Genomic DNA, 21,461 nt, shown 5'->3' with positions numbered 1-21,461 from the left:
TGGCCCCTTCGTCCTCCTCCTCGTCCTCCTCGTCGTCATCCCATTCGTCCTCGCTGGCCGGCGGGGGGGAATCGTCGTTGCTGGACGATGCAGCTTTATCCCACCAATGGCGCCATCCAGGCGGCTTCCCCTCGCTGTCGGTGTCCGATGGCCAAGAGAGATCGCTCATGGTTGACGGAGAATGGTGAGGAGAGAACAGATGAATGGCGTCGGCCGTCGTAAACCGTATATATAGGTCTCTCGACGAAGAGAGCGGCGGTTGCTCTTCCGCGGAGTTCGTGCTCCATTACGGCGGTTCTCGCATCGAGGCCACTTCGGCCGTTCCCGACGAGTCGTTTGGGCTCTCCAGACCACTTTGCGACGGTTCAATGCGTCGAGGGCACTCCGACGATTGCCCTTCCCGGTGACTGCGCCGTCGCTATGCACGCGGTGGGTGCGCGACCATGGGCTCGCGGCTGGGAAAATGGGCCTCCCCAGGCCACAAAATACATCCATCCGGCGATAACTAATGCCGGATTTCGGCCTGGGGAGCCCCAACGGCTGGGATGCTCTAAGCACCTGTCCAGCGCCATCCCAAATGGAGCGCCATACGCCCATACAGATAGACTCATACACAGTGGCAGATGTAGTTTCATTATATTGGGAGTGTCACAGTTTTACATGAACATGCATGCCATCACAAAATGCGAGGTGTCATCGCAGCAACCTACCAAAATCTGAGACCCCTCATGGCGCACAGTTTGAAACTGTCCATCGCAACATCATCTAACGTACGAGCAGTCTGCAGTCCGAACTATCGGTACTAGCAGGGTAGTAGCCAAAGTAGGGATATATACAGCACGATCGTTACAGAGATCGCTTCTATACACACACAGACATCCCGGTTGCTTAGTCGTGCTGCATCTCCTCCATAGACTTCACCGCCTCCCTGGAAAACAAGTCGCAACAATCAAAGTCAGTCAAAAGAGCATGGTCACACCGAATAACTTCATATCTTCGTCTTCGTCCATGGATCAAATAATTCAGGTTAGTAACCATCGTTGTTACCTCAGCGCTTCCTTGATCTCGTTGCTCTTGGGGTCGAGTTGCAGAGCTCTGTGGAACGCGGCGGCGGCTCCTTCGTAGTCCTATGCATGGAGAAAATATCACAAGGGACATACCAGGCTGGGAACAAGTTTACAAGGACATAACTAATGCATCGTATGTACCTTCATGAATCCGAGGGCTGCCCCTTCACGGTACCATGCCTTGGACCAACCGGGCTTCATCATTTTGCAGTGCCGCGCATCTTGCAAAGCTCTATCCCCTTCACCCTTTCGCAGCCAGCAGAGGCTCCGGTTGGCAAACATGGTGGCGTCAAATGGGTCTATCTCCACGACCTGCATTTACAACCAGCAAGCATGCACTCAGTTTAACAGTCTCTGTGGAGCATATAGTTGCCTCCTCGTTAGTTTAATGTGTGACGTGATGTAACAAAACCACAGACACTAGTAGAAAAAGAGGCTTCCGTCCACCCCCATTAGTCCCGGAAATATTCGAACCGCGACTAAAGGGGGCTTTAGTCGCGGTTCGGGAGGCGACCCGCGACTAATGCTCCATCCGCGACGAAAGGGTACCCCTTTAGTCGCGGTTCGGGAGGCGGCCCAACCGCGACTAAAGGGTACCCCTTTAGTCGCGGTTGGTGTCCCCAACCGCGACTAAAGGTTTTTCCGAGTTTTTTTACTCCCACGCACCCTGCACCCCCCCCCCCGTGGATCGCCTTTTTTTGGTTTGTAAAATACAAAAGAAAATGATAGAAAATTCAAAAAAAAAATTGTTTTCAGATTCTTGTATGTTATGCTTTTTTTGGTTTGTAAAATACAAAAGAAAATGATAGAAAATTCAAAAAAAAAATTGTTTTCAGATTCTTGTATGTTATGCAACCTACTTTTCGGAGAAATTAAGAAATTCGAATTTCCACTTTTTTTGCAAAAAAAGTTTAAAAAATGGTAAAACCGCAATAACTTTTGCATACGACGTCGGAAAAAAACGTATAATATATCAAAAAAATCCTGGGAAAAAGTTACATCCGGATTCACCAGGGTTTACCCGGTTAGCCAATTTTTAGATTCTCAAAATTCCAAATGGAAATACAAAAGCAGGAAGATTTTAGTTTTTTCTATAAATTATGGATTTTATATATTTTAAATTTTTTAAAACCTAAAATTAATAATTTCATTCTGCATAAAGATTACTATCATTTTTACCCAATTTTTAGATTTTCAAATTTTTAGATTTTAGGTTTGGCAAAAAATATATTTAATTAATTAATAAAATTAAAAATAATACAAATTAAAAAGTTAATGTTTATTTATTTATTCAATATTATTATTACATCATTACTTTTATTTATTAAAATAATTATTTGAAATTCAAACAATAAAGAAATGTGACATCGATCAACATGTTAATAGGATTGATATGATACTACTATCACATACATGCGCGCGAAGCACTTGGATGCGGAACGGAATGGAACTCGGAAGTTAAGCGTGCTAGAGGTGGAGTAGTGGGAGGATGGGTGACCGAGCGGGAAGTTTGACCACGAGTAAGTAATTTGACTAGAGATAAGTGTAGTTAGAGATAGAGACTAAGCTATGCAAATAACTGAAATAAGAGAAATTCTGAAAAAAAACGAAAAAAAAACGGAGTGAAAAAAAATTAGAAATCCAAATGAATTAAAAAAATTTAACGAAATAGCCTTTAGTCCCGGTTGGGGACACCAACCGCGACTAAAGGTCCTTCGCCCAGGCGCACGGTAGCCGCCCACGTAAGCAACCGCGACTAAAGGGGGGCCTTTAGTCGCGCTTAATTAGTCGCGGTTGCGCAACCGCGACTAATGGCAGTTGCGAACCACGACTAAAGGCCATTTTTCTACCAGTGAGATCGGTCTTTTTCTGGCTTACACGAACGATGGTATATCAAGATAAGGTGCTAAACTCTTAAACTGTTGTATGAGAAAAAGAAACTCTCAAATGTCATTACTCCATCATAGTAGGATGTAAGACAACCATGCATCTATGGACTTCAGCTCAATATTTTGTTTTTGAAGGACCCAAGCTGTATGGCTACAGTAAAAGCAAAAGACAACACTTTTTGAATCTTTAGCCTGATGTTTCAGACCTATAAATTCGCTTTGCGATCTCTTTCTGGTTGTCCCAAACAAGTACTAGATTGGTTCATGCACTTACTGTTATCACCAGAATTTAGCCAGAGCAGGAGATGGGCCGTGATTGAGATGGGCTTGGAGGATATGCGCATGAAGTGTCTCTAAATCGGCCTTGTACGAGAGTTTGGGCTAGATTGCCCGTGTATCTGTATATTATGGTAGGTTTCGTTAGAATTAAGAGATAGAGTTTAGCTCGTACACGGTTAGGTTTATTCCCGAATTAGAAAGTCCCCGGACTATAAATATGTACCTAGGGTTATTGAGAAAGGAGGACGACCACGTTCACAACAAACACAATCTAGGCGCATCGCCACCCCTTGTTTCGAGGATTTCTTCCGGGTAAGCATCATGCTGCCTAGATCGCATCTTGCGATCTAGGCAGTATCGGTTTATTCGTTACCTGGTGTTGCTCGTACTGAAGCCTTGTTGATGGCGAGTAACACCCTTATCGTAGATGTTCTGGGGCTTGCATCGATGCTTGTTTTGAATATGCTTGCTTAGTTATGCTGCCCCTCGATATCTAGCTGCCTTTACATCTATCTTAGGTGTAAGGGCAGCATCTTGCTTGTTCTTTATTTAGTAGATCCGATCTGTTATAGTTGTTCCTTGTTCTTCAAGGATTAGTTTAATATCCGCATGGTTAGGCCTTGCAAACGGGTTGAACGATCCGGTAGTGCGTGAGGCATGGTTTGCTAGTCCTAGAAGGGATTGTTCCGGGAATTGACTTCATGTTGGTTTTTAGGCCTCTTTTAGGACTGGTTTTCTATCATCTTTCGTATCTGCTAGGCTCAACTACGTGTAGGATGTTCCGGTTATGCGGTGAAAACCCTAAACCGTCGTAGATTGGTTTAACTTTGTATTGATCAAGCAGGATCCCCATGTCATCGTAAATCCAACGTGGACCATGGGGCAATCGGCTCTTTGAGCCGATTCACAGGGCAACCTGAGAGCCGATCGGGCTCGTATTTAATGTTTACGTGTCTACCATGCAGGAAGCTAATCGAAGTAATCCAACACCTTCCTGACCAGGTATAGGTCAGGTGGCACGCCCTTGCGACCGTCAGGACGTGTGCCAGAGCATTGCGGGCCGTTGCCCGAGGGACCAGGGCCCACCAGCAGTCCTGGGAGCCTCCCGGCTCTCCGTGTTGCTCGTCGCTGCTCGCCGGTGGGTTTTGGCAGGCAACACATTCTGGCACGCTCGGTGGGACACTCTACACCAACCAAGTCAACATCTGCAGCTACGATGTCGGACGAACTAGTCAAGTATGAAGATCTGCCTGCGGAGCACAAGAAGAAATATGATGAGCTTAAGGCTCTCTTCGAAGCCGATCTCATCGGCTCTTTCGAAAGGACCCGTGCACATGGCATTAGGTTCAAAGGATTCACACCCGAAGGCGTGCTCGATGGAGTAGATCTATCTCTCCCTTCGGAGGAGCGCACCAGAGCTCTGCGTCAAGAAGTTAATTATATGGTGGCTTATTCTCTACACCGCCATTCTGAGAGCCTGGTGAACACTTTGGAGCGTATTGCAGTTCGCGTGGTTCAGGAAATCATGAAGCATCAGTACTCCCCGTCAGGACCTACCCTAGGAACTCACCAGGGAGAGGCACCATTCCACACAAGACCGCAACTACCATTCACGCTTGCAGCTCCAGAGCCACAGGGTTCACCGGCTTACGTCGTCTACAAGGTTGGAGGTGATCCTGGCGATTACCAATTCCTGTATGAGCCACCTAAAGAGACCCCACATGGATACGTATGCACATACGTGCCGGACTGCAATAATTGGGCGCGCACGAACCAGATTACAGCAGGAGGGATTTCTGGAGCAGGAGGGATTTCTGGAGCAGACGCCGATAAACAGGCGTGGCTAGCTAAATATGCCACCGGAACGAGTCATGAAAGCGCAACCCCTGCAGCTCATACCATGGAACAAATCAGCACGATCTTGAGAGACCAGTTCGGTATCCTGCCAAAAAGGAGAACAATCGGCTATTCCAAGCCGTATCCCAACGAATATGACCTGATCCCGCTGCCGCCCAAGTATCGGCTCCCTGAATTCTCAAAGTTTAGTGGATCAGAAGGGTCTAGCTCCATTGAGCATGTAAGCCGATATCTAGCACAGTTGGGCATGATTTCAGCATCAGATCAGCTACGTGTGAGGTTTTTCGCGCAATCTCTCACGGGACCAGCTTTTGGGTGGTACACCTCGCTGCCACCAGATTCAGTCCGGACGTGGAAGCAACTGGAAGAGCAGTTTCATGTGCAATATCACTCAGAAGCTACCGAAGCTGGCATTGCCGATCTGACGCAGGTGCGGCAGAAGCGGGGAGAGACGGTGTCTGATTACATTCAGCGTTTCAGGACTGTCAAGAACCGATGCTATTCGGTTCGTTTAACTGAGAAAGAAGCGGTCGATCTGGCAGTGGTAGGCCTCGCAGCGCCGATCAAAGATCTGGCTTTCCAAGTGGAATACAATTCACTGGCACACATGGTTCAAAAGTTAACATTATATGAACAGCGCCACCCAGAATTGTACCAAGACAAGTTCAAACGCCCGATAGGCCTGGTCGAGGCAGAAGAAGTTGAGGACTGTGCAGAAGATCAGGAAGTCGCCGTGGCTGAATGGACTCGGGGGGCAGCTCCCGTGTCCTGCAAATGGGTGAAACAACAAGGGCCTGCAAAAGGGTTTGACTTCGATATAAGCAAAACTGAGCAGGTATTCGACTTATTGCTGAAACAAAAGCAGCTGAAGTTACCCGAAGGCCATAAAATCCCTACGGCGCAAGAAATGAACGGGAGACCATACTGCAAGTGGCATCACTCGTTCACCCATGCCACCAATGACTGCAAAGAGTTGCTTCGGCAGATCCAAATGGCGATAGAACAGGGCCGTCTGATCCTCGGCCAGTTTGCCATGAAAGTAGACACGCACCCCTTTCCTGGTGTTAACATGGTGGAACTCAATCACTCCACGTGGTGCGAGCCAGGCTTCTCATTCAAGGTTAACATGGCAGGGCCTATAGACCGCCATGGCAAGCATAAAGAAGACATCAGTCACTCCCGTGGTAAGGATAAGGAGGAGGCCGATCCACGCGACCGGCCCCGATATGATGACAAACGGTACCTCACCGAGGAACAAGTGAGAAATGTACGGTACCAACGTCCGCTCTCCGCGCATCTCTTGAATAAATATGAGCATCAGTACGACTGACGTCGGCGGTACGACATGGATGACGAAAGATATCGTCGGTCTGATGTTGACAGCAGAAAATATCGTCGGTATGATAGAAACAACGAGAGATATGAGCACTGCGCTAGGGAAAAGTCAAGAGAGCAGGAAGACATGGACAGACACTGGGATTGTCCTTTCTTCAAACACTGCTGGGACTCGGGAATGAGCCGACTGCCTACAATCGACAACTGCCCAGAATGTAGACAGCAGAAGAAGGGCGCAAGTGAGGTTTCAGTGTTCAAGCGTCTGGGGCCTCTTCCACCTCAGAACCGACGAGTTGGGTCATCTCGAGAGGAAGACTTCGAAGAGTCAGAAGACGAAGAAGAAGATAGATGATGTCTACGTTCCCCCTCCTTTCCTGTAGACAGTGTTGAGCCTCCAAGAGCAGAGGTTTGTAGAACAGCAGCAAGTTTTCCCTTAAGTGGATCACCCAAGGTTTATCGAACTCAGGGAGGAAGAGGTCAAAGATATCCCTCTCATGCAACCCTGCAACCACAAAGCAAGAAGTCTCTTGTGTCCCCAACACACCAAATAGGTGCACTAGTTCGGCGAAGAGATAGTGAAATACAGGTGGTATGAATATATATGAGCAGTAGCAACGGTGCCAGAAAATAGCTTGCTGGCGTGTAGTTGATGGTGGTGGTATTGCAGCAGTAGTAACGCAAAGAAACAAGAAACAAGCAGTAGTAACGCAGCAGTATTTAGGAACAAGGCCTAGGGATTACACTTTCACTAGTGGACACTCTCAACATTGATCACATAACAGAATAGATAAATGCATACTCTACACTTTTGTTGGATGATGAACGCATTGCGTAGGATTACACGAACCCTCAATGCCGGAGTTAACAAGCTCCACAATTTGTTCATATTTAAGTAACCTTATAGTGTAAGATAGATCAAAAGACTAAACCAAGTACTAACATAGCATGCACACTGTCACCTTCATGCATATGTAGGAGGAATAGATCACATCAATATTATCATAGCAATAGTTAACTTCGCAATCTACAAGAGATCATGATCATAGCATAAACCAAGTACTAACACGGTGCACACACTGTCACCTTTACACACGTGCATGAGGAATAAAACTACTTTAATAACATTGCTAGAGTAGCACATAGATAGTAGTGATACAAAACTCATATGAATCTCAATCATGTAAAGCAGCTCATGAGATTATTGTATTGAGGTACATGGGAGAGAGATGAACCACATAGCTACGGCGAAGCCCTCAGCCTCGGGGGTGGATTACTCCCTCCTCATCATGGAGGCAGCGATGGCGGTGAAGATGGCGGTGGAGACGGCGGTGGAGATGGCTCCGGGGGCAATTCCCCGCTCCGGCAGGGTGCCGGAACAGAGACTTCTGTCCCCCGAATTGGAGTTTCGCGATGTGGCGGCGTCCCTGGAGTCTTTCTGGAGTTTCGTCAAGCGGTGTCGAAGTTTTAGGTCACGACGGCTTAAATAGGCGAAGAGTCGGAGTCGGAGGGGCCACGGGCTGCCCAAACCATAGGGGGGCGCCCCCCCCCCCTGGCCGCGCCGGGGTGTGGTTTGGTGGCCCTGTCCCCCTTCTCTGGCGGTTCTCGTGTGTTCTGGATGCTTCCGGTGAAAATAGGAACTTGGGCGTTGATTTCGTCCGATTCCGAGAATATTTCGTTACTAGGATTTCTGAAACCAAAAACAGCAGAAAAAGAAGCGGCCTCTCGGCATCTCGTCAATAGGTTAGTTCCGGAAAACGCATAAAAATGATATAAAGTGTGAACAAAACATGTTGGTATTGTCATAAAACAAGCATGGAACATCGGAAATTATAGATACGTTGGAGACGTATCAGCATCCCCAAGCTTAGTTCCTACTCGTCCTCGAGTAGGTAAACGATAAAAGATAATTTCTGGAGTGACATGCCATCATAACCTTGATCATACTATTTGTAAAGCATATGTAGTGAATGCAGCGATCAAAACAATGTATATGACATGAGTAAACAAGTGAATCATACAGCAAAGACTTTTCATGAATAGCACTTCAAGACAAGCATCAATAAGTCTTGCATAAGAGTTGACTCATAAAGCAATAATTCAAAGTAAAGACATTGAAGCAACACAAAGGAAGATTAAGTTTCAGCGGTTGCTTTCAACTTGTAACATGTATATCTCATGGATATTGTCAACATAGAGTAATATAACAAGTGCAATAAGCAAATATGTAAGAATCAATGCACAATTCACACAAGTGTTTGCTTCTTGAGGTGGAGAGAAATAGGTGAACTGACTCAACATTGAAAGTAAAAGAATGGTCCTCCATAGAGGAAAAGCATCGATTGCTATATTTGTGCTAGAGCTTTGATTTTGAAAACATGAAACAATTTTGTCAACGGTAGTAATAAAGCATATATATCATGTAAATTATATCTTACAAGTTGCAAGCCTCATGCATAGTATACTAATAGTGCCCGCACCTTGTCCTAATTAGCTTGGACTACCGGATCATCGCAATGCACATGTTTTAACCAAGTGTCACAAAGGGGTACCTCTATGCCGCCTGTACAAAGGTCTAAGGAGAAAGCTCGCATTGGATTTCTCGCTATTGATTATTCTCAACTTAGACATCCATACCGGGACAACATAGACAACAGATAATGGACTCCTCTTTTATGCATAAGCATGTAACAACAATTAATAATTTTCTCATTTGAGATTGAGGATATTTGTCCAAAACTGAAACTTCCACCATGGATCATGGCTTTAGTTAGCGGCCCAATGTTCTTCTCTAACATTATGCATGCTTAACCATAAGGTGGTAGATCTCTCTTACTTCAGACAAGACGGACATGCATAGCAACTCACATGAAATTCAACAAGGAGTAGTTGATGGCGTCCCCAGTGAACATGGTTATCGCACAACAAGCAACTTATTAAGAGATAAAGTGCATAATTACATATTCAATACCACAATAGTTTTTAAGCTATTTGTCCCATGAGCTATATATTGCAAAGGTGAATGATGGAATTTTAAAGGTAGCACTCAAGCAATTTACTTTGGAATGGCGGAAAAATACCATGTAGTAGGTAGGTATGGTGGACACAAATGGCATAGTGGTTGGCTCAAGTATTTGGATGCATGAGAAGTATTCCCTCTCGATACAAGGTTTAGGCTAGCAAGGTTGTTTGAAACAAACACAAGGATGAACCGGTGCAGCAAAACTCACATAAAAGACATATTGTAAACATTATAAGACTCTACACCGTCTTCCTTGTTGTTCAAACTCAATACTAGAAATTATCTAAACCTTAGAGAGACTAATTATGCAAACCAAATTTTAGCATGCTCTATGTATTTCTTCATTAATGGGTGCAAAGTATATGATGCAAGAGCTTAAACATGAGCACAACAATTGCCAAGTATCTCATTATCCAAGACATTTATAGTAATTACTACATGTATCATTTTCCAATTCCAACCATATAACAATTTAACGAAGAAGAAACTTCGCCATGAATACTAACAGCTAAGAACACATGTGTTCATATGCAACAGCGGAGCGTGTCTCTCTCCCACACAAGCATGATGTAATCCAATTTATTCAAACACAAACAAAAATAAAAAACATACAGACGCTCCAAGCAAAGCACATAAGATGTGATGGAATAAAAATATAGTTTCAGGGGAGGAACCTGATAATGTTGTCGATGAAGAAGGGGATGCCTTGGGCATCCCCAAGCTTAGACGCTTGAGTCTTCTTAGAATATGCAGGGGTGAACCACCGGGGCATCCCCAAGCTTAGAGCTTTCACTCTTCTTGATCATAGTATATCATCCTCCTCTCTCGACCCTTGAAAACTTCCTTCACACCAAACTTCTCATAAACTTCATTAGAGGGGTTAGTACATAATCAAAAACTCACATGTTCAGAGGTGACACAATCATTCTTAACACTTCTGGACATTGCCCAAAGCTACTGGAGTTTAATGGAACAAAGAAATCCATCCCACATAGCAAAAGAGGCAATGCGAAATAAAAGGCAGAATCTGTCAAAACAGAACAGTCCGTAAAGACGAATTTCTAATAAATACTTCCGTTGCTCAAATCAGAAAACTCAAAACTAATGAAAGTTGTGTACATATCTGAGGAACACGCACGTAAATTGGCATATTTTTATGATTTTTCTACAGAGAGAAAATCCCAGATTCGTGACAGATAGAAATCTATTTCTGCGCAGAAATCCAAATCTAGTATCAACCTTCGATTAGAGGCTTCACTTGGCACAACAAAACACAAAACTAAGATAAGGAGAGGTTGCTACAGTAGTAAACAACTTCCAAGACACAAAATAAAAACAAAGTGCTGTAGCAAAATAACACATGGGTTATCTCCCAAGAAGTTCTTTCTTTATAGCCATTAAGATGGGCTCAGCAGTTTTTAATGATGCACTTGCAAGAAATAGTAGTTGAAGCAAAAGAGAGCATCAAGAGGTAAATTCAAAACACATTTAAGCCTAACATGCTTCCTATGCAGAGGAATCTTGTACACAAATGAATTCATGAAGAACAAAGTGACAAGCATAAGAGGATAAAACACGAGTAACTTCAAGATTCTCAACATAAAGAGGGGAAACTTAATATTATTAAGATGCATATAACCATATTTCCCTCTCTCATAATAACTTTCAGTAGCATCATTGATGAAATCCACAATATACCCATCACTTAAAACATTCTTATCATGGTTCATATGTATAGAAGTATCATTAATTTCGGCATAAAAAGAGTTATTCTCATTAATAGTAATTGGAGCAAGATTATTATCAAGAATTTGAACATGGTAAACAAGTTGCATATTAAAAGAATTGTTTTTGGTAATCCAATCATGACTATGACAAGTTTCATAAGGATAATTATAACCTATATCATAGCATTCTTTATAATAATCATCAAAGATCGGAGGCACAGTGTCATCATAAGAAATAGAGCAGTTATCTTTCACAGTCGGTTTATCTATGACCATACCATCATTGTTATTAGAAGGAGATGTATCAAACACATAATGATCAGTAGCAAAAGGATTTTCAAACACCTCTTCCCCAAGCTTAGAGCTTTCTATATCATTATGGGAGGAAGCATGGATAGCACTGACACTATGGCAATTATTATCATCATTTTCAGAATTAGTTTCCCAGAGATTTGCAATATCAAAAGTAGTGTGCTCATTCAAATCATGATCGCTAATGTATGTAAAGGGCATAGGAAGATCATCATATTTAGATTCATTATCACAATAATCATTAGGAGCAACATACTTACGGTTACTTAGCGTTATCTCATTCACGCGGGGATACACCGTTACCTCTTTCTTTTTATTCTCCTTCTTCTTCTTCTTCTTCGTTCCCTTCTTCTTCTTCTCTTCCTTCTCCTCATTTCCTTCTTTAGGAGGAAGAGGCTTGAAGGGTGGCTTGTCCGCATAACCTGATTTACTTTTAGAAACAATAGAAGAAACTTGGGAGGATCCCTCCTTTTCATTAATTAGTTCAAAACACACGGCGGTCCTATCATATTTTGGCAAGGTGTCATCTTCTAAAATATTTTGTATGTAAGTATTTGTATGGCTATTATCAATGCAATAAGAAAAACACCCATGCAGGACATCATCAATATCAAGATCACTCATATGTAACAAAGAGATTTTTCTCGACAGTTCTTCACACCCCAAAAATAAAGTAAATTCATCATGCTGATTAGGAGTAATTTCATCATCACAATACAAATTTGCAGCACTCATTGGGTTCAAATTATCATTGGAGGGGCATTGAAAATTAAAATGACCCACTTCATGGCAAACTTCACAAATAAAAGGATAGAGGGCACAAACTTTTTTACCAAGATCATCTAGAGCCCTAGACCACTTTCTAGTTTTTTCATTAATATGATGGATGCAATATTCATCTTTGACTTGATTAATTCCACAAGGACTATGCATTCCACAAAAATTAACATTCTTATAGGAAATAGCACTCTTAGGAGTTTGAGCATGCTTATGGCAATAATTAACAACAATTTCATTCTTCATGCAAGCCTCTTTAAAAGGTTCATGATACTTATCAAAATTCTTCCTAGGCAATTCAAAATGAGAAGCAAAGGCTTTATAAAAATTTGCAGCAACTTGAGAGTCAAGACCATAAGTAGCACTCATATTTCGAAATTTATCGGTATCCATAAAAGCTTCAATGCATTCATAATCATAATTTATACCTGACTCTTTACCTTTGTCGTTCTCCCATCCTTCAGCGTTGTCCTCAATCCGATCAAGAAGGTCCCACCTAGCTTCAACCTCCTTGCTTGTGAAAGATCCCTCCGAACACGCGTCCAGATAGTCCTTGTGTTGTCCTGAAAGCCTCGCATAAAAATTATTAACAATAACATTATGGGGGAGCTCATGAATGGGACATTTGAGCATTAGTGACTTTAGTCTCCCCCACGCTTGAGAAATACTCTCTCCATCACGAGGATAAAAGTTATAAATATAATTCCTATCAATATGCACTTCATGAGGAGGATAAAATTTAGAATAAAACCGGGGCACAATATCATTCCATTCAAGAGAATCCCCATTATCCAGTAATTTATACCAATGCGCCGCTTTACCAGACAGCGATATAGAGAATAGTTTCTTCCTCACTTCATCCATAGCAATACCTGCACACTTGAATAAACCGCATAATTCATGCAAGAACAATAAATGATCTCCAGGGTGGACAGTTCCATCCCCTGTATAACGGTTATCCATAACGCGTTCAATAATTTGCATAGGTATTTTATACGGAATACTTTCGGCAGGTGGATTTAAAATATCAGAAGCATCATTAGAGTTATCGCATATGGGAGATAAAGCATTATCAGAGCAAAATATTTCTTCCAAAGCTGAGGAGCAAAAAAGATTATTTTTATATAAACTAGCTTCCCCAAGCTTAGACTTATCCATAGTATTAGCAGTAATTGCATTCATACTAATAACATCACTACTAGCATGCAAATAAGGTTCCATAGGTTTTTTTAATTTTTGCATCAAACAATTCTAAATTAGGAAAAAGACTAAAAAGCTCACCAATTTTTTTGTTGTTTTCCATTATGCCTAACTAGTGTAAACAAGAAACAAAAAGTTGCAATTGCAGGATCTAAAGGAAATAGCTTCGAGTACTTACAATGGCGGAAAATAGCTTGGTAGCCGAGGTCCGGAGTGTGAGTACCTTTTACCTTTCCTCCCCGGCAACGGCGCCAGAAAATAGCTTGATGTCTACGTTCCCCCTCCTTTCCTGTAGACAGTGTTGAGCCTCCAAGAGCAGAGGTTTGTAGAACAGCAGCAAGTTTTCCCTTAAGTGGATCACCCAAGGTTTATCGAACTCAGGGAGGAAGAGGTCAAAGATATCCCTCTCATGCAACCCTGCAACCACAAAGCAAGAAGTCTCTTGTGTCCCCAACACACCAAATAGGTGCACTAGTTCGGCGAAGAGATAGTGAAATACAGGTGGTATGAATATATATGAGCAGTAGCAACGGTGCCAGAAAATAGCTTGCTGGCGTGTAGTTGATGGTGGTGGTATTGCAGCAGTAGTAACGCAAAGAAACAAGAAACAAGCGTAGTAACGCAGCAGTATTTAGGAACAAGGCCTAGGGATTACACTTTCACTAGTGGACACTCTCAACATTGATCACATAATGTAATAGATAAATGCATACTCTACACTTTTGTTGGATGATGAACGCATTGCGTAGGATTACACGAACCCTCAATGCCGGAGTTAACAAGCTCCACAATTTGTTCATATTTAAGTAACCTTATAGTGTAAGATAGATCAAAAGACTAAACCAAGTACTAACATAGCATGCACATTGTCACCTTCATGCATATGTAGGAGGAATAGATCACATCAATATTATCATAGCAATAGTTAACTTCGCAATCTACAAGAGATCATGATCATAGCATAAACCAAGTACTAACACGGTGCACACACTGTCACCTTTACACACGTGCATGAGGAATAAAACTACTTTAATAACATTGCTAGAGTAGCACATAGATAGTAGTGATACAAAACTCATATGAATCTCAATCATGTAAAGCAGCTCATGAGATTATTGTATTGAGGTACATGGGAGAGAGATGAACCACATAGCTACGGCGAAGCCCTCAGCCTCGGGGGTGGATTACTCCCTCCTCATCATGGAGGCAGCGATGGCGGTGAAGATGGCGGTGGAGACGGCGGTGGAGATGGCTCCGGGGGCAATTCCCCGCTCCGGCAGGGTGCCGGAACAGAGACTTCTGTCCCCCGAATTGGAGTTTCGCGATGTGGCGGCGTCCCTGGAGTCTTTCTGGAGTTTCGTCAAGCGGTGTCGAAGTTTTAGGTCACGACGGCTTAAATAGGCGAAGAGTCGGAGTCGGAGGGGCCACGGGCTGCCCAAACCATAGGGGGGCGCGCCCCCCCCCCTGGCCGCGCCGGGGTGTGGTTTGGTGGCCCTGTCCCCCTTCTCTGGCGGTTCTCGTGTGTTCTGGATGCTTCCGGTGAAAATAGGAACTTGGGCGTTGATTTCGTCCGATTCCGAGAATATTTCGTTACTAGGATTTCTGAAACCAAAAACAGCAGAAAACAGCAACTGGCCTCTCGGCATCTCGTCAATAGGTTAGTTCCGGAAAACGCATAAAAATGATATAAAGTGTGAACAAAACATGTTGGTATTGTCATAAAACAAGCATGGAACATCGGAAATTATAGATACGTTGGAGACGTATCAATAGATACCACCGGCCAAGGTGGTGCCCTGATGGACTCAGTCATTCCCAAAAGCGGAGGGTTCAGAGGCTACGTAACTTGGAGGAAACCGAGGCGCAGTACCTGTACACGTTGAGGAAGGCACGGCCCGATCTGGCCGTGAAAATTCAGCAAACGATTGAAACGGAGACGCGTCCACACAAGAAAGAATGGCGCCCCAAACAGACAAAAGCCGATGCAAAGACATCGGCTGATACAAACATGGTGTTCATACTCCCGTCAGAGTTTTGTGCTCCAAGAACTGAAGAAGTGCCAGTAGCGCAGTTTGACTGCGGTCCACGGCCGGTTATCTTTGAAAAGCCACGAGAGAGGAGCTACAGGCACTTGAAGGCCCTATACCTAAGAGGTTATATCAATGAGCAACCTGTCAACAAGATGTTAGTTGACACGGGAGCAGCAGTCAATATAATGCCATACTCCATGCTACGGCGTTTGGGACGCTCTAACGCAGATCTGATCAAGACCAACGTCACACTAAGCGATTTCAACGGCCAAGCATCGGAAGCGCAAGGTGTTCTGAACGTAGATCTAACCGTGGGCCGAAAAACCATCCCTACGTCATTCTTCATCGTCGACAGCAAAAGCACCTACGCTGTCCTGTTAGGGAGGGATTGGATTCATGCTAACTGCTGCATTCCATCCACGATGCACCAATGCCTGATACAGTGGGATGGAGATGAAGTGGAGGTCGTTCATGCGGATGACTCGATCGAGATCTCACTAGCCGGCATGAATATTTGGGATGCAGACGACCAAGAGCTGATCTCTGGAATCAGCTTGGACGGCTGTGAGCGCATCGAAGCTTCAAAAAACGGGGTGAGGCTGGTCTTATCCACCGGCCTGACAGAGTAGCAAGACCAGAGGCAATGGACGTACATGGCAAGGCCGATCCCTGCGATCGGCCCCAAAAAATAAAAGCAACGATCTCACTTTAAGCATGTCACGTAGTCGTCATAGAGCACAAATAAGTTGTAAACCCTCATCGAGCAATGCAATGAAAAGGGAGGCCGATTCTAGCAATCGGCCCAAAATATCCTCACCATATGTTTTGCCTGTGGTCAGCATTGATCTAGCAGGCGACGGAAAACTAGGATATGGGTTTACATCGGCTGATGAGATAGAAGAGATTGACATTGGTCCTGGGGATAAGCCACGACCAACATTTATCAGCAAAAAGTTAGATCCGCACCTAAGGGGCCTGATGATAGCCTTGTTGAAAGAGTACCCAAACTGCTTTGCATGGGATTACACAGAGATGCCTGGGTTAGACAGGAGCATCATTGAGCATCGGCTCCCTCTGGAGAAAGGATTTCGGCCGTTCCAGCAGCGAGCACGTCAGATGAAGGCCGAAATCTTAGAAGAAGTCAAGAAAGAGATCGAGAAAATGTTGAACGCCGGGTTCATCAGGCCATGCAGGTATGCTGAGTGGATTTCTAGCATCGTGCCTGTAGAGAAAAAGGACGGCCGATGGCGCGTCGCCATAGACTTTCGAGATCTCAATAGAGCCACTCCAAAGGATGAGTACCCAATGCCGGTAGCAGAGACGTTGATCAACGCAGCTGCTGGTCATAAGGTTTTGAGTTTCATGGATGGCAATGCCGGTTACAACCAATTTTTTATGGCTCCAGAAGATATACACAAGACTGCATTCAGAGTACCAGGCTCGGTGGGCTTGTTTGAATATGTGGTCATGACATTTGGACTGAAGAATGCTGGCGCGACGTACCAAAGAGCCATGAACTACATCTTTCATGATCTGATCGGCAAATTGATGGAGATTTACATCGATGACGTGGTAGTCAAGTCTGTTTCAGTGGAAGGACACTTGGAAGATTTGCGACACGTCCTGGACCGAACTAGAAAGTTCGGACTAAGAATGAATCCAAAGAAGTGTGCTTTTGGTGTAACGGCCGGTCAATTCTTGGGTTTTTTGGTTCATGAACGCGGAATTGAGATCGGCCTGAAAAGTCAGGAGGCAGTGCGAACGATGAAGCCACCTACCACGAAGAAAGAACTCCAGTGTCTCATCGGCAAAATCAACTTCGTCAGAAGGTTCATCTCCAACTTGTCAGGACGGATCGAGCCGTTCATGGGGTTGGTAAAAATTAAAGCTGATGAGGAGTTTCGCTGGGGGGCAGAGCAACAGCGAGCATTTGACGAGATTAAGGAGTATCTAACGAAGCCACCCGTGTTGGTTCCGCCCAAGCAAGACAGGCCATTCTACATTTACTTGTCAGTAGCTGACACTTCCATCGCCTCAGTGGTGGTGCAAGTTTATGATGGTCTGGAGAAAGTGGTTTTCTACCTCAGCAGAAGGATGTTGGATGCAGAAACTAGGTACCCTGAGATCGAGAAGTTGTGCATCTGCTTATTTTTCACTTGCACCAAGCTTCATCACATTTTGCTGTCAGCGGAAATTGTCGTCATATGCAAATCAGATGTCATTAAACATATGCTGTCGGCTCCTGTGTTGAAAGGCCGACTCGGTAAATGGATGTTTGCATTATCGGAATTTGATATCCGGTATCAGCCTGCGAAAGCAGTCAAGGGACAGGCGTTAGCCGATCTTATTGCTGAACGAATCAACATTGACATAGCAGCGCTGTCTGTGCATGCATGGGCCATGTTCTTCGATGGATCGGTTTGCGATGATGGTTGCGGCATCGGCGTTCTACTCGTGTCGCCCCGGGGGGCAACATATTCCTTCTCCATCAGGCTACCTACCCCTTGCACCAACAATGTTGCTGAGTATGAAGCAATATGCAAGGGAATGGAGTTGCTATTGGAAGCCGGGGCAGAAGCAGTGGAACTTTTTGGAGACTCCAAATTGGTGATTTCCCAACTTACGGAGGAATACAAATGTGAGAGCGAATCGCTCTTCCCATTATGGATGCAATGCCGTGAGCTGATGGCACAGTTCAGGTACGTAAACTTCAATTGGATCCCAAGGTCACAAAATACCGAGGCCAACGATCTCGCACAAATGGCGTCAGGCTACAAGGACATAGCAGATGGGGCTGATGTTCAGGTGCAGTTCTTAGAACCAGACGACTGGAGAGCCGATATCTTCAATTACTTGAAAGATTCGGCTCGGGGGGCACCTAAACGGATAAGATACGAGGCCATGAAGTATGTCCTTATTGGGGATGACATGTTCTAAAGAACTTTGGAAGGGTTACTCCTCAAATGTTTGGGAACAGCCGAGGCAAATCGGCTCTTACACGAGGTACACGAAGGCGCCTGTGGAACTCACCAATCGGCTCATAAGATGAAATGGCTGATCAGGCGATCGGGATTTTATTGGCCCACCATGCTTGAGGATTGTTTTAAGTACTATAAAGGGTGTCAAGCGTGCCAGAAGTTTGGGAGCATTCAGATGGTACCCGCATCAGCAATGAACCCCATCATCAAGCCTTGGCCATTTCGAGGTTGGGGCATGGATATGATCGGCAAAATTAATCCTCCATCGAGCAAAGGCCATGAGTGGGTTCTGGCCATTACAGATTATTTCACTAAATGGGTGGAAGCCGTCCCTATGAAGTCAGTAGCATCGAAAGATGTCATCAGTTTCGTGAAGGAGCATGTCATTCATAGATTCGGGATGCCCCAGACTATCACGACCGATGGAGGTTCGGTTTTTGTTTCTCGCGAGTTTAGAAAGTTCTGCGAGGACATGGGAATTAAGCTGATCCGATCGTCTCCATACTATGCTCAAGCGAATGGGCAGGCTGAAGCGTCCAACAAGAGCCTTATCAAGCTGATTAAGAGGAAAATCGACGAGCATCCTAGACGTTGGCACGAGGTATTGTCAGAGGCTTTGTGGGCTTATCGCATGTCGTGTCATGGAGTAATAAAAACCTCGTCATACCATCTGGTCTACGGACAAGAAGCTGTGTTACCCTGGGAAATCACGGCTGGGTCGAGACGGATTACGTTTCAGAATAATTTAACAACTGAAGAATATGCAGCCCTGATGAGTGACAGCATTGAGGATGTAACGGAACTCAGACTATGGTCGCTTGAGAAAATCAAGGAGAACAAAGCCAAGGTAGCTCGCGCGTATAATAAGAAGGTGAGACCAAAGGAGTTCCACGTTGGTGATCTGGTATGGGAAGTTGTCTTGCCGTTGGGGACTAAGGATAAAGTGTATGGTAAATGATCTCCAAATTGGCACGGGCCGTACAGAGTCGACCAAGTTTTGAAGGGTAACGCATACATGCTCGAGGAGCTGAGCGGCGAGAAGTTCCCAGCGGCTGTCAATGGCCAGCATCTCAAGAAGTATTTCCCAAGTATGTGGGATGATGGGCAGTAAAATATGGGGGCCGATGTATAAAATCGGCCGGTAAAAAAAAATTCGCAAAGTACAGCCGATGCACAGACATCGACTTTAGAATAAAAAAGCCGATGCGCAGCCATCGACTCTAGAGGTTACCGTTTGAATTTGGGAAAAGTCTACTTGGACCTGTCAAATTAGGTAACTAAATTTGGCCTTATTGGCGTTGTTTTTGGTGAAAGACCGATGCGTTGCTATCGGTTCTTGGTGCGTGGATTTACTTTGGCAATCGGAAGAGCTAAATTGGACAAATTGGAGAAATCAAATTGGGAAACATTCTTCATTGATAGGAGGATTTTTTACAAGTAAGAGCCGATTGCTCTCAAAAGGATGATCTACTGCCTAATGCACTACTACTAGCCCTGCTAGTCCCTAATCTATGGGCCGTCGCTGCCCTCGTCGTCGCCATCTGCGCCGCTGTCGGCGACGTCCTCTTCGCTGCTGAAGCCCTTGGCGGGAGCTTCGTCTTCATCTTCATCATCGTCGTCGTCGTCGTCCGACCCGGCGCGGAAGCGCTTCATCGGAGGGTGCTCGTCGGAGGAGGAGTCATCCTCCCGTTCTTCCTCCTCGTCGGAAGAGGAGAAGCCGTCCCAGAAGAAGAGGTCGTCGTCGCTCTCCTCCTCCAACCCCCCATCCACAAGGAACTGGAGGTTGTCCTCCCCGTCGGTCAAGGAGGCGTCGTCCTCTGACCCGTCGGTGAAGATCCAATCCCTCTCGTCCCACCATTCTGGGGCGAGGGCCTCGTACGCTGTCATCAGGTCGAATTCCGGCTCCGGCTCGCTGGAGGAGGAGGATTGGAAGGATAGGCCCGAGGAGGCAGAGGAGGAGGAGGAATCCATGGTGGAAGAAGGGTTTTCGAGTGCTACAGAGGAACAGAGGATGAGGAGGCGATGAGGAAGCAACTGCTCAGATGAGTTTAAATAAAGGGGATCTAGTGAAAGACGATTCAATGTTGTGGCAGTTTCGAGGACATGGTGCCAAAACTGTCAAATCGTGCAGAGAAGTTGAGAAGGCAAGGCATCATGATGAAAGGATACTGTGACGGTTCTGCTCTGCCAAGACGTGACCCTACAAAGAAAAAAACAGAGTGGTTTTGAAATTATCATTACCAAAACCAGGGGGCATGTGTTATCACCAGAATTTAGCCAGAGCAGCAGATGGACCGTGATTGAGATGGGCTTGGAGGATATGCGCATGAAGTGTCTCTAAATCAGCCTTGTACGAGAGTTTGGGCTAGATTGCCCGTGTATCTGTACATTATGGTAGGTTTCGTTAGAATTAAGAGATAGAGTTTAGCTCGTACACGGTTAGGTTTATTCCCGAATTAGAAAGTCCCCGGACTATAAATATGTACCTAGGGTTATTGAGAAAGGAGGACGACCACGTTCACAACAAACACAATCTAGGCGCATCGCCACCCCTTGTTTCGAGGATTTCTTCCGGGTAAGCATCATGCTGCCTCTTGCGATCTAGGCAGTATCGGTTTATTCGTTACCTGGTGTTGCTCGTACTGAAGCCTTGTTGATGGCGAGTAACACCCTTATCGTAGATGTTCTGGGGCTTGCATCGATGCTTGTTTTGAATATGCTTGCTTAGTTATGCTGCCCCTCGATATCTAGCTGCCTTTACATCTATCTTAGGTGTAAGGGCAGTATCTTGCTTGTTCTTTATTTAGTAGATCCGATCTGTTATAGTTGTTCCTTGTTCTTCAAGGATTAGTTTAATATCCGCATGGTTAGGCCTTGCAAACGGGTTGAACGATCCGGTAGTGCGTGAGGCATGGTTTGCTAGTCCTAGAAGGGATTGTTCCGGGAATTGACTTCATGTTGGTTTTTAGGCCTCTTTTAGGACTGGTTTTC

At 44.8% G+C, this 21,461-nt stretch overlaps 1 protein-coding gene across 1 annotated transcript; it reads right to left on the bottom strand.

Annotated features, from left to right (window-relative positions):
• Window positions 1-617: 617 nt before the first annotated feature.
• Window positions 618-1,384, bottom strand: LOC139830610 (hsp70-Hsp90 organizing protein-like). Its single transcript, XM_071819094.1, has 3 exons — window positions 1,209-1,384; window positions 1,048-1,127; window positions 618-928 (listed from the first exon to the last, which is right to left on the bottom strand). The coding sequence occupies exons 1-3, from the start codon at window positions 1,347-1,349 to the stop codon at window positions 889-891; spliced, it is 261 nt and encodes an 86-aa protein (XP_071675195.1). The 5' UTR covers window positions 1,350-1,384; the 3' UTR covers window positions 618-888.
• Between the last annotated feature and the right edge of the window lie 20,077 nt (window positions 1,385-21,461).

The sequence above is a fragment of the Lolium perenne genome, chromosome 4 (assembly GCF_019359855.2).
Source record: "Lolium perenne isolate Kyuss_39 chromosome 4, Kyuss_2.0, whole genome shotgun sequence".
Lineage (NCBI taxonomy): Eukaryota > Viridiplantae > Streptophyta > Magnoliopsida > Poales > Poaceae > Lolium > Lolium perenne.
The sequence above is the reverse complement of the archived record's forward strand: the minus strand, read 5'-3'. Positions and strand labels throughout refer to the sequence as shown.